The 12,744-nt window shown below is 57.6% G+C and overlaps 1 protein-coding gene across 1 annotated transcript; it reads left to right on the top strand.

Annotated features, from left to right (window-relative positions):
• The first annotated feature begins 172 nt into the window (after positions 1 to 172).
• LOC139315135 (protein-glutamine gamma-glutamyltransferase E-like) lies at positions 173 to 11,835 on the top strand. Its single transcript, XM_070941154.1, has 13 exons — positions 173 to 179; positions 2,895 to 3,068; positions 3,549 to 3,791; positions 4,073 to 4,191; positions 4,778 to 4,906; positions 4,991 to 5,171; positions 5,283 to 5,418; positions 6,518 to 6,621; positions 6,722 to 6,964; positions 9,530 to 9,826; positions 10,143 to 10,300; positions 11,247 to 11,371; positions 11,676 to 11,835. The coding sequence occupies exons 1-13, from the start codon at positions 173 to 175 to the stop codon at positions 11,833 to 11,835; spliced, it is 2,076 nt and encodes a 691-aa protein (XP_070797255.1).
• The last annotated feature ends 909 nt before the right edge of the window (positions 11,836 to 12,744 follow it).

The following is a 12,744-nucleotide window of genomic DNA, read 5'->3' as shown; positions in this document are numbered from 1 at the left end:
CCTCCCACTGAAGAGGAAAATTGGTGTTGCGTCTATTAGAGGAACCGGTTAATTGCCCTTGGATCATTTTATAGGCATCAGCAGGAGCTGCCTGGCATCTCACTCGGGCCGGTGGATCGCCAAAGGAATGTGCCAAAGTCTCTGGCTGAAGTGCTGAAGAGAAGAGGCAACCATGGCAGGTGAGTGTGGCTGGTGGCCTCCCTCCGCGTGGATGACCAGGAGAGACCGAGGGAGCCGTGGTTTTGCCTGGGGAGTCTTCCTGGAGCCTCTGGCTTTGCTGGCTGATGAAGGGGCAGAGCTCCCTTATCAGATCCTAGCCCAGTTACCAAAGGAGTTTTTCCAGCCGTACTGGAGGCTGAACTGGCATCAAGTCTGGGCAATCAAGGAGACCCCGGGAGTAGAGTAGAGTAGAGTAGAGTAGAGTAGAGTAGAGTAGAGTAGAGTAGAGTAGAGTAGAGTAGAGTAGAGTAGAGTAGAATAGAATAGAATAGAATAGAATAGAATAGAATAGAATAGAATGTAGGACAGGACAGGACAGGACAGAATAGGATAGAGCTAGAGGGGACCTTGGAGGTCTTCTAGTCCAGTCCCCTGCTCAAGCAGGAGAATCTATACCATTTCAGACAAGTGACTGTCACTAAATGTATCCTTCTAGCCTCCATGGGACATGGACTGAAGCCAGGCTGGCTCATGACACTGCCTTCTTTCTGAAAAGGGACCCTAGCTTTCCAGGGTGCTCCTGTTCCATGGGTGGTTTGGCCAGTCCCCTGCCAGGCACTGCAGGCCTGGGATGGTCTCTCCTCCCCACCAGACTCTCCAGTGCCCCCTTTGGGGCAGAGGAGTGTCCCAGCGATTCAGTGGGGCACATGCCAGAGAGGCTGCTGGTGCTGGTGCTCCCTCTGGGGAGAGCTGCCTCCAGGTCAGCTCTAGAGCTGCCTCCAGGCTGCTGCAGCAGTCTCCTGCTCCCTCCGGGTGGAGCTGCCTCAGTCGGAGGTCAATTCTTGCCTTCCCTGGTTTTGGTTTTCTTTGCCTGGAAGGGGGGGGTGGGAGTCAGAGCAGGAGTAGCAGGCAAGGGTCTTGTGGACATACACAAACATACAGCTGGCTTCTGGCCCGTTTTCTGGTGGGGTCTTCTTGCCAATTGCTGCCTGCCCCCTGCCAGATGCCCATGCCCCCCACCCCCATCCCCACCCCAAAGGACCTTGAACATGCCGCTGGGAGAATTTGTGGCCCTCTTCATTTTCCTTGCCAAGTCTGCCTTTCTCTGGAAAGTCCTCAGGCAGGAGGAGGAGGGGAGGGTGGGTGGGTGGGTGGGTCATGTGCCTTCAGCACCTGCTCTCAGAAGCTGATGCGCTGGTGGCCAAACTTCACCTAGCATCTCAGCCTCCTGCCCTTCACCAGGGTCTCCTTAACGCCATGAGACCCCTCACGCCTGGAGCTCAGGACCAGAAAATCGAGGGTTGCCCTTGGAAGAGATACTGTTCACACCAGGCTACAGGGACACACCACAAACACACCAGGCAATTGCTGGAATTGATTATATGTTGCCTTATCTGCTAATTGGTTTCTGTTACAGCTTTTCCTACGTTCTATATCATTTAGCACAATTATAATATATTAAATTTATATATGCCACTGGATTCCAGGTAACAATTTTTAATAATTGTTAAAACATTTTAACAAGCAAAAAATACAAAACAAAACCAGCATAAGGCAAAGGAACAATGATGGCAAAGCAAAGAAATCCAGAGGAGAACAAAAACAAAGGAAGGGACTCCCAAATGTGTTTGTCAAAGGTTGTGTATTTAGAACATAGAATAACAGGGTTGGAAGCGACCTCGGAGGTCTTCTAGTCCAACCCCCTGCTCGAGCAGGAGACCATATATCCGTGATGGCGAACCTATGGCACGCGTGCCACAGGTGGCACGCAGAGCCGTATCTGTGGGCACACGAGCATTGCCCTAGCTCAGCTCCAGCGTGCATGTGCGTGCAGGCACCGCTAGCTGTTTTTTGGGCCTTCCGGGCCCACCGGAAGTTGGGAAATGGGCCATTTCCGGCCTCCGGGAGGGTGGGGAAGGCTGTTTTCACCCTCCCCAGGCTCCAAGAAAGCCTCTGGAGCGTGGGGAGGGCGAAAAAACTGGCCTAACAGGCCCACCAGTAACCTATTTGACGTCACGTGCCAAAAGTGGGGGGAGCGCGGGGGGCATTGAATTATGGGTGTGGGCACACACACACGCAATCCCCCGCTCCCCCCGCTTTTGGCACACGATGGCAAAAAGGTTAGCCATCACTGCCATATATTATTATTCTTGTAAGTTTTGTATAAATGCCTGAGCGATGGACTAGCAGTTGATTAATGAGCAAAATACAGGCAGTCCTCGACTTACAACAATTCATTTAGTGACTATTCGAAGTTATAACAGGACTGGAAAAAAGTGACATGACCATTTATCCCACTTACAACCATTGCAGGTCACGGGATCCAAATTCAGACACTTGGCAACTGACTCATATTTATGACGGTGGCAGTGTCCCAGGGTTACGTGATCCCCTTTCGTGACCTTCTGACAAGCAAAGTCAATGGGGGAAGCCGGGTTCCTTTAACAACCATGTTAATAACTTCACAACTGCAGAGATTCAATTAACAACTATGGCAAAGAAGTTTGTAAAATGGGGCAACACTCACTTAACAACTGTCTCGCTTGCCAACAGAACTTTTGGCTCAGTTGTGTCATAAGTTGAGGACTACTGTGCAAATAAGAAAGGTTATACTTGGCTTGGCTGCTCCCCTTCCTCCAGGGGGCTCAGAAGGGAGGCTCAGCTCCCCCTGTGCCCCACAGAATCACAAGGTGAGGCATCTATTGATTTCCTGGTGGTCTCTTCTTGCTGCGCAGAGTTGGTCCCGACGCAAATCAACTGGCAGGTGCCCAGCAATTCTGAGGCTCATCACTCCAACTACTTTGCTACCACGGAGCTCTGTGTCCGCCGTGGGCAGAAGTTTGACTTCAAGCTGTACTTCAACAGGGCTCCGAATGCAGGGGAGAGCCTGGCCTTCGTGGCAGAAACGGGTAACAGCCCCCGGCCCACTTCGCCCCCTCCGCAGAGAGCTCGCTGCCACCGGTAGCACAATTGGGAGGGGCACAGTTCTGGGCCAGGAAGCTTATCAGCTCTGGGGTGTCCTGCGGCCCTCGAATGGTCTCCCCCTCAGGGGGATTCCCAGGCCTGCATGCAGATCCCTCAGGTGGGCAGGGACCATCAGATCCCCCCCTTTGCTCGGCATGAACGCCTCCCACCCAAGGAGCCCCCTGGATACCACAGTCCCCATCCATGGCCCCTCTGAACCCAGCGGAGAAAGTCCATCCTGCCCAGCGGCCTGGTGTAGAAAGGATGGGGAGGCCTCCTTGGCAGGCGGGAGGGAGGCCTCACTCTCCACTGAGAACAGGCTGGGGCACCAACTGGATCTTGATGGTGTCTGACTGTTGATCGTGGGAGATGGCCTGCTTGACCTCCGTTTTTTTCCACCCTGTTGTCTCTCTTGTCTCCGGCAGGTCCAGGCCCTTCTGAGGCCCAACACACCAGATGTGGGTTTGCCCTCTCCAATGAACTGGTCGGAGGGACCTGGTGTGTGGTACAGACATCGGGCGATGCCGACTGCATCAACTTCTCCATGTGCAGCTCCAGCAGGGCGGCCATCGGTCGCTATAAGCTGAGCCTGCAAGTGACCTGTGGCAACCAGGTGGCAACCAGGTTCCTGGGGAAGTTTGTTCTCCTCTTTAACCCGTGGTGCTCAGGTGAGGAGGAGGGCCGTGTTTGCCTGCCACTTCTGCCTGCGCAGCCCTTCCTAGGCGGCCGCCCAGCAATCCCAGGCCTCCTTTCTGCCTTAAGTTGCCAGTAGCAGCCCTTCAGTGGCACCAGGCCAGGGAAGGCCGGAGCCAGGAGAGCTGAAAGGAGGGTCAGAGCCCCTGACCCCAGCCTGAGCTGAAAAGAATGGGGAGGGCTTGGCACTAAGGGTGGGGAGGCCCATCAGAGGTTGGCTGAGGTGGGGGCTTTTCACCCCCTTGCTTCCTTGCAGGGGATCTGGTTTATATGGCCAACGAGGCAGAGAGGCAAGAATATGTGCTGAATGAAAACGGCATTATCTTTGTGGGCAATGCCAACTACATTGAAGCTCGAGGATGGTACTATGGCCAGGTCAGTGACTGAGGTAACCCGCGGGGTTACCAAGGGCCAATCAGTGCTTATGAGACCCCTGTGATGCGTGCCCTCTGCTCCTTTGACCCAGGTGAAGGCTGGGGGATGACAACTGCTGTCTCAAAGGCTTCCCCCCCCAAGTCTCTTCATGCTGTCCCCAGACCACACAGGGAAAACTAGTCCAACCCAGGACATTAGATACCCCTCTGTGCTCCCCTCGGCCTGCTCTGGCTGTCCCAGAGAGAGTCCTGCGACTGGCCTGCTCAGGTCCTCGGGCCTGTGCCTCCCCACCAGGCACCCCAGGCCATGGGCCGAAGTAAGGCTTTCCGGAAGGGTTGCATGCCTGACTGGCCAGTGCTTGGTCTTTCCTCGGCTGGATGCCCACGGTCAGATTATAGCAGGTGCAGCCCACAGGGCAATGCCGCAGAGGCTGAAGAGGAAACCTCCCCAGAGCCCTCAGGCGAGGCCTAGGGCTCCCCCGGGGGCAGGGGACAGCACAGAGGGGTGTCCTGTATCCTGCTGCGGTTCTCTTGGGGCTGTCCCCCTTGTGTGGGGGACTGAGTGGCGAATTTTCTCTCGGTTCCAGTTTCAGGAGAACATCCTCAACATCTGCCTTCACCTGCTGAATCTGAGCCTCTACCACCGTCAGGACCCGGCGGGTGACGCCTCGCGGCGGAGCGACCCCCGGTATGTGGGACGTGTCGTCAGCTCCATGGTACGAGCAACCGGGGCACAGGGGGCACTGGGGGCTCGGCCTGCCCGCCTCAGTCTCTTTTTGACAGCTTCTGCTGCCCTTTAGGTCAACGGCAACGACGGCGACAACGGGGTGCTGGAGGGCAAGTGGAGTGAGGATTTCGCCCACCATGAGAATCCTTCCCGGTGGGACGGCACCGTGGCCATCCTGAGGAAGTGGGCACAGGGCAACTACAGCCCTGTCCAGTATGGGCAGTGCTGGGTCTTTGCTGGCGTGGCGGGCACCAGTACGTAAGCCCTGGCAAAGGGAGTGGCCATAGGCCAACCTGGAGGGTGGTATCTGCTGGGCAGGGGCAGCTTGGCTTCCCTGGCACACTCTGTGTTCCTCTTGTTTGCAGTCTTGAGATGCTTGGGGATCCCGACGCGTCTGGTCACAAACTTCAATTCTGCCCACGATTCGAACTCAAACCTGAGTATCGATAAATACTATGATCCTGCCGGAAAGAGCCTCAAGATGGGACAAGACTCTGTGTGGTAGGGACAGCCAGCCTGAGTGGAGCAGGAGGAGAGCTTGTGGGTGTAGGAAGGTTCCACACAACCAGGCAGGGGCTGGAGCCTCCAGCCGGGGAGATGCTTTCATTTGGCTCTGGGCCGGGCATGGTCAGCTCACTGGTGGCCCCGTGTCTTGAAGGCTCTGCCCAAGAGACTTGGGGGCGAAGCACATGGGGTGGCCTTGCATCCGAATGCAGGGAGAGTGAGTTTGGTCTCCCGTCTCCCTAGGGTAGGAGAACTAGGCAAAACCAGGGGAGGGGGGCTCATCTGTCTTTCCTAAGAGCTCCCCAGCCCACCCCAGGCCCTTACATGGCAGCTGGAACCCCAGAACCCCAGTCTCTTCTGGAACACCTGAAGTGTTGGAGCACCCACAACTTCTGGAGGGAAGCCGTTCCACTGATAGATTGTTCTGTCGGGACAATCCTTCCTCCTTAGTTCCAGGTTGCTTCTCTCCATTCATTTCCACCTGTTGCTTCTTGTCCTGCCCTCAGGTGCTTTGGAGAATAGGATGGCCCCCCTCCTCTTTAGGGCAACAGGGGAGAGGGAGGGGAGGGAGGGAGGAAATAAAGTTAAAATGAATTGAATCAGGAAATACCTTGGTTACTCTTATGCAGTGCTTCTTTCAGCCAAGTGCTAAAAGACTTGCAGAGTGGGGCTCAGTTTGTGGCTGGGAGACGTTTCCAGTACTAAAGCCAGGGCGGGGAGAGGGGGGAGGGCAGCACCCGGCCAGCACTGAGTAGAGTAGAGTGGGATCAACGCTACCCTCCCCCCCCCCGCCCCCATCCTGGTTCTTCAGGGGAGTTGCTCTCTCCCTAGTGGACCTTGAGACCAGAGACTGGGAGGGGGAGCGGGGGGGGGCAGCTACCTTGACCACCCCCTGAAGCTGCTTCCCAGCAAGCAGGCCTGTCTCACATACCTTCAGCTCTCTTCAGAGAAGCCGGGGCACCCCAGAGGTGGGTCTGTCATTGGGACGTGGAGGGGAGACTCGGGGGAGGGGGGGCTCATGGACGAAATCCTTCTTCTGGGCCGGAGACTGCCAGGGCTATCAGGTGCTCCAGCCTGACCTCTCTTCCACCGTCAGGGATTACCATGTCTGGAACGAAAGCTGGTTTGTCCGGAGGGACCTGGGCAACCCGTACTGTGGCTGGCAAGTGATCGACGCCACCCCACAAGAGAGGAGCCAAGGTAAGTCCTGGTGGGCTGTCCCCCCACCCACTAGCTGGAGCCCCATTGCCACTCCCCTCCTCCCAGAGCCCCAGCACCACTCCTCCTCCTCCTCCTCCAGGGATCTACCAGTGTGGGCCAGCCTCGGTCTTGGCAGTCAAGCAAGGAGACGTGAGGCTGAACTATGACACGGCCTTCGTCTTCACCGAGGTGAATGCCGACATCAACCGCTGGGTCGTGCAGAGCAACGGGAAGCGTGTGAAGGCCTACTGTGACACCTCCTCCATCGGCAGAGCCCTCAGCACCAAAGCCGTGGGCAGCAACCAGCGGGTGGACGTGACCAACAGCTACAAGTTTCCTGAAGGTGGGCTGCGGAATGGCGGTCTTAGAGTTGGGGTTAAAGGGAGCATGGTGGTCATCTGGCCCATCTGCTCGGGGAGGGCGGGGACATCCAGCAGCCTCACTTCCAGTGAAATCGAACCCACCGCTTTGTCCCTCCAGCTGACATTTATCCCAACCTCTGGAGGAATCTCTGCTGAGATGGGAAGTCAGGTGGGCCCCAGGGCACAGGCAGACTCAGAACAGCAGCAGAGAGGGGAGGTCCTGCAAAGGGCATTGCTAGGAGAGTCAAAGGATCTGCCAGGGATGCCCCCCCCCCACCCTTTGACAAGAAGGCCAGGCGGGGGAAACTGTGGAGTTCAGAGCAGAAGGAACTGGCTGGGGTTGGCTGGGCGGTTGTCGATGCAAGAGCGTACAGACCAAGACGGTGGGATCAGTTTACAAGCTGGGGAGGGGAATGGAGACAGGAGGTGGGGGTGCCTTGTCCAATGCCTGGCACCTGCATGCCTGGCTCCAGAAGGTCCCCAGCAAGGCAGGGCAGGGGAGATGCCCCTTCCCCATCTGGAACCTGGCTGGGTCTTCTGCACCTGCCCCTCTGTCACCCTTCAGAAGGCTCACTCTGCTGACTGGACTGCACAGCCCCACCTTGAGAAAAGTCCAGCCGTGGCTACTTTCCCAATTCCAAAGGCATTGGCAGGTACTCTGAGGTCACTGTCGAAGAACACCTGTCCCGCGTCCGGATCACAGCACAAGCGCAGAGCCTCCTGCTGCTTTCCAGGCCAAGCAGGACTGCCTCTAAGCCTTCCTCTGCTTCAAGGGGTTGCTTGCCATGTCCCCCCCTCACCAGCCATGAGCCGAAAGACAGACCAGGGTGGCGGTGGAAGGCAGATGCCTCCGAATAGAGGTGGCCCCAAGGGAGGAAAGGGAGAGCAAGCCTTTGGCTGAGGAGATCCAGGAGGCAGCCTTCCTGCATGGCCAACTGGAGACTCGGCCAACCCTCTCCCGGATGGCTGAGCTGCAGGGAGGCTGCAGTGCTGGACTGGCTGGGCACCTGGTGAGTGGACAAAAGTGTCAGTGGGAAAGACTCCCTCGAGGGGACTGTTGCGGTTTCAGAGACACAATTGTCCTGAGAGAAGGACAGAGGCGCCTGAAAGCTGTTTTCTTGACTTCCCTCTCATCTGCCATTTCCCCCCAATCCTGCCCGCATGAGATCAGCCAAGGATGACTTGATGCGCCCACCGGACGAAGCGCAGGACTGTCCTCGATTGTCCTCAGTACAACCTCTGATTCCAGTATCCTTCTAGACCCCCTGTGAGGATGTGGGTTGGGGTGGCTTTGGTGCGCACAGAGGGGGAGGCCCTGACTTGCAGAGTGATCCAGGGCTCAGGATGCTCACCCCTCCATTAGACACTTACAGACCATAAAGCTGCTAGGGAAGGTCGATCATCTGTTGACCTCGGGCCACCAATATGCTGGCGATGGCCATTCTACAACTCAACACCAGACCAGCCAAGTGATGCTGCTGAGGTCTCAGTGACTGAAGGTGGCTGGGCTTGGATCAGGAAGAAGAAGGTGACCAGACCGATGCGGCTTCTGGTTCTCCCGGTCCCATCTTTAGGACCGGTGTCCTCTTGGACCCAACTCCCGCTTGAGGAGCAGATGGCTACTTGTGGCCCAGGGATCCTTTACCCAGATTTGTCCAGTTGGGCAAGGATCCCCTTTTCTGGATGGGGAGTTCCTTCTCAGGGTCACTTGTGCCTCTCGCCCGTGTCCAAGCGCAGCCGTGATATGACACTTGCGCTCCCTTCTCCAAGGGGACTGCGGTCAAGGAAAGGGTCACCTGCTTTGTGGCTGGGCAGCCCCGGCTGGACAGTCCAACCACTTTTCTGCCCTTCCTATGGACTTGCTTTGGGGAAGCTAGAAGTGGAGGAGAGTACTGGGGACCAGCTGGTCCCCCGCCAAGCAAACCCCCTGCCCCACTCCAGGAAGGGAGGCACTGCCCAGCTCCCTGAGGGTGGCTCTCAGGGATCCAGAGGGGGGATCCTTGGGGCTCTCCTGCTCAGGCCACACAAGAGAAATCACTAGTACGGGATTGCTATTCTGCAGAAGGGGGTGGGTGGGTGGGTTTCAATATAATTTCTTTAGTTCTATGCAATCATTGCAGATACACGTTCGTGTTTTATTTGGTGGGGGTGGCAGCGTTTTCGGTGGGAACCTCACTGGCCCTGCAAGCGGTCAATCTACTTCCGCATCTCCCTCTGGCAGGTGGAAGAAGAGCCGGCAGGTTTCTCCCTGGCTTCAGTTGCCAGCCTCGGGGCCCGAGCCACCAGCCCTTCCCTGGGGAGCACCAGCAGGCCCAGAGGCAGCTAGAGGGGTTCAGGAAAGGGTGCCTCGCCGTTTGGGGCTTCTTGGCTCCACCAAACGAGCTTTGGGGCAGCCAGATCACCCCGAGGCAAGCAAACTGGCGGGAAAGAGCCGCGGCTCCGAAAGGCTCCCAGGCGGAGACCAAAGCCTTCACGGGCCCCGCCGGGAAAGAGCATTTGGAGGGAGCTGTTGAGTGAGTCCCCCTCCTGCCCCCCCTCCCCCCCAGGCTCTGCCGAGGAAAGAAGTATCTATCGGAAAGCCTGCATGGAGCTCTCGGGCTCCAGCCCCTCGGAAGCGGCGGCCTCGGAGCTGATCGCCCACCCGGAGCTGTTCGGGAAATTCAAGCTGACTCAGCCGCCGGTGCTCGGCAAGGACGTCAACCTGATCCTCTCGCTCTCCAACCTGTCCGCCTCCCCCAAGACGGTCACCGTCAACCTGAGCGTCTCCAGCGTCCTCTACACCCGCAGGGCCGTCAAGGAGATCCTGAAGGAGACCACCACTCTCCACTTGGGTGGCAAGGAAGGTACCCAGCCAGCCGAGGTCGCAGGGAGGTGTGGGATCCGCTCTCGCCGCTCCCATCCCGAGGCAGCGGGAGCTTCAGCCAAGCGCGGGACTGTTCTGCCCCACCCTTCAGTCATTCACTCTATCACACACACACAGACCCCCCAGCCTGGAGCTGAAGAGGGCGGCAGGAGAGGCAGCAGCTTCAGGTGGCCCAGCCTGCAGAGGAGTCCTGGGGAGAACAGGGAGGGGGGGCTTTAAGTGGGTCTGATGCGGAGAAGAAGAGGGAGAGAGTTTGTTCTTGGCCAGGTCTGTGACTGGGCTCTCCTGGCTTCCAGAGAAGTACCTTCCCCTGCGGATCAGCTACGGCCACTACGGCAATTCCCTGACTGACGACAAGAAGCTGCTGGTGACAGCTCTGTGTGATGTGTCCGAGGGCGTGAAGCTGCTGGTGGAAAAAGCCATCACTCTGGAGAGCCCAAACCTCTCCATTGTGGTAAGCACCTCTTGGACACACACGCACTTGTACCCATACCCACACAACCTCTCCATTGCGGCAAGTGCCTCTTGGAAACACATAACCCACATTGGGAGGCTGTCTGCAGCTAGAACTTCAAGCCCTGAGCCTGGCATGCCCATGGGTCCATCTCCAGTGGCCCCTGCCTCTGCTCCCAAAGACCCTTCAGGGCCACGTTTCCACCCCAGAGTTATGCTCCATCTGGCGGTTTCCAAGCGAGCTGCTGGAACTGCTGCTCTGGCCCTCTTCCTGCTGGCTAGCAGTGGCCGGAGCTCCTTGAGCGCAGCAAACTCAGCTCCTTTGTGAGAAGCTGGCTGAGCTGCATTTGTCGGCTCTCTTCCAGAAAGCCAGGTTGATTTGGGCTGAGCCCTGTCTGTGGAGAAGAACAGGCCTCCGGGACTCCCTCCAGAGGAGGCCGAGGAAATCGGCTGGGGCTGCCCGGCCCTCCTCATCGCCCTGGGTGAAGCAGCCGACTGGCCAGGGGTTCAGCTGCTTGGCAATTTCTCTGGCTTCCCAGCAGGGAACAGGAGCCAAACCACTTCCATTTCTATCCTTAGCTTGCCCAAACTGGCAAAAATTGGCCACTAAGTTACAGGGTCTCAGAGTTTGGATCATTTAGAGGCATTTCTGTATACTTTAAAGATGAGAAAAGGGATGGTTTGGCTGCCATCAGTTTCTGACTCCCACTCTTCAAACTCATTTCCTCCCACTGTGGATCGAGGAGGGAGGCTTCCTTTTTTGGGCCCACATTTGTGGTAATGATTAAAGGGCTCCAGATACAGAAAACGTCACCTCCAACGAAAGAATGAAGGGGGGGGCTTAGCTGCCACCCCTCAGCCCCTCTGCCCTGCTTGGCATCTGAGAAAGGGCAGGAGGAGGGTGCGTCTGAGAGGCACCGGGTTGACCTGCTGCTTTCCACCAAAAGGTTCCTCCAAAGGTGTTTGCCAACACCCCAGCCACGCTGGAAATCTCCTATGCCAACCCCCTCCCTGAGCCTGTGAAGGACTGCGTGCTGCTGGTGACCCTGATGGGACAGGCAATCAAGATCAAGTATGTGGGGCTGGATGGGGGGAGGAGGGGGCATCACAGGCAGGCCCTTGCTTGGCAATTGCCCAACCAGGGCAAAGGGTGGAACATCCCACCCACCCACCCCGAACACAAGGCTGGTGACTGTGGGGCTGAGCCCAGCGCCACTCCATCCACCGTCCCCATCTGGCTCTCAACTGATGGGGCCCTGAGCTCTTCACCTGCAGCGGGTGAAGAGAAGCCAGCACTATCCCAAAGCGACCCATCCCACCAAAGGCTCCCCCACTATCCCTCACTCCCCTCCCACTCCCACCCTCTCTTGCTCCAGCGTGGCAGATTTGGCAGCCGGGGAGCGGTCGAAGATCTACTTTGAGTTCACTCCTCGCCGCACAGGAGCCATGCAGCTGCACGTGGACTTCTCCTGCAGCAAATTCCACCACGTCAAGAGCTTTGTGCTTATGGATGTGGCCGCCGCTGGCACTGCTTAACCAGGGGAGAGAGGGGATGGAGTGGGGGGGGGGAAGCATTTCTCCTGCACCCAGGCTGCCATTAAAGCTTTGTCCAAGCAGAAGAGCTGCTGCTGTGTGTTTATTCCAGAGCTTAGAGAAGGCAGGAAGTCAAGAGCAGGGTGGGGTGGGGCCGCTGGTGCCCTCCCTTCCAGGGTGGAGACCCCAGGCTGGATTCCATCCTGTCTGTTCTGCACCCACCGTGAGTGACGCTTTTCCTTCCACTTCGACCAGTTGGCTACTTGCTCAGGTGCTGCTGGAAGATGCTCTGCAGGGAAAGTGTGGCTTCACTCCAAGGCCGCCCAAGGTGGGGGGGTGTCTCAGTAAATGCTTGCTGTGCAGCCCCAAGTGGTACTCCTGGGTCCACACCTGCTCCTTTTCCTCTCTGACTCCTCTTCTGCAGTCACCCTTCACCAGCTGTGCCTGGGGTAGAGGGGGAAGGGGGCTCACCTGGAGGAGGGCTCATTAGCAGGGGAGCCTTTAGCCTGAGCCCCTGCCTGTCCGGGCCAGACCCCACCCGCTGTTGCACACGAGGCCCTCAAATCCACCCGCCTTCTAAAGCTCTTTGCTGACCCAAAGGAGGATGGAAAGCACACTGCCCCGTCACCGCCAGTGTGCCCCTGGTGGGCTTGGGGATGGAGTGTTGCTAAGCTTTAGAGCGGTGGGCCCCCTCAAGGCATCCCCAAGGCTGGTGCAGAGGCTGGTGCTTCTTCTGGGCCTCTGATCAGGAACATTTTTCCCCTGGCCCTGCAGGGGTCAGGTGAGATTCAAGAGCTGGGAACCCGTGGAGGAGCACACAATACACGGTTGTCTGAAGTTTTGGCTCAAGGGCCTCATCCCAGGCCCCCCGAGAGCCCCTTCCCTCAACTGCCACAGTTCCCCTTCTGGGCT

The sequence above is a fragment of the Pituophis catenifer genome, unplaced genomic scaffold (genome assembly GCF_029215685.1).
Source record: "Pituophis catenifer annectens isolate HBS135680 unplaced genomic scaffold, rPitCat1.0.hap2 SCAF_3, whole genome shotgun sequence".
Classification (NCBI taxonomy): domain Eukaryota; kingdom Metazoa; phylum Chordata; class Lepidosauria; order Squamata; family Colubridae; genus Pituophis; species Pituophis catenifer.
This window is presented reverse-complemented; position numbering and strand designations above follow the sequence as displayed.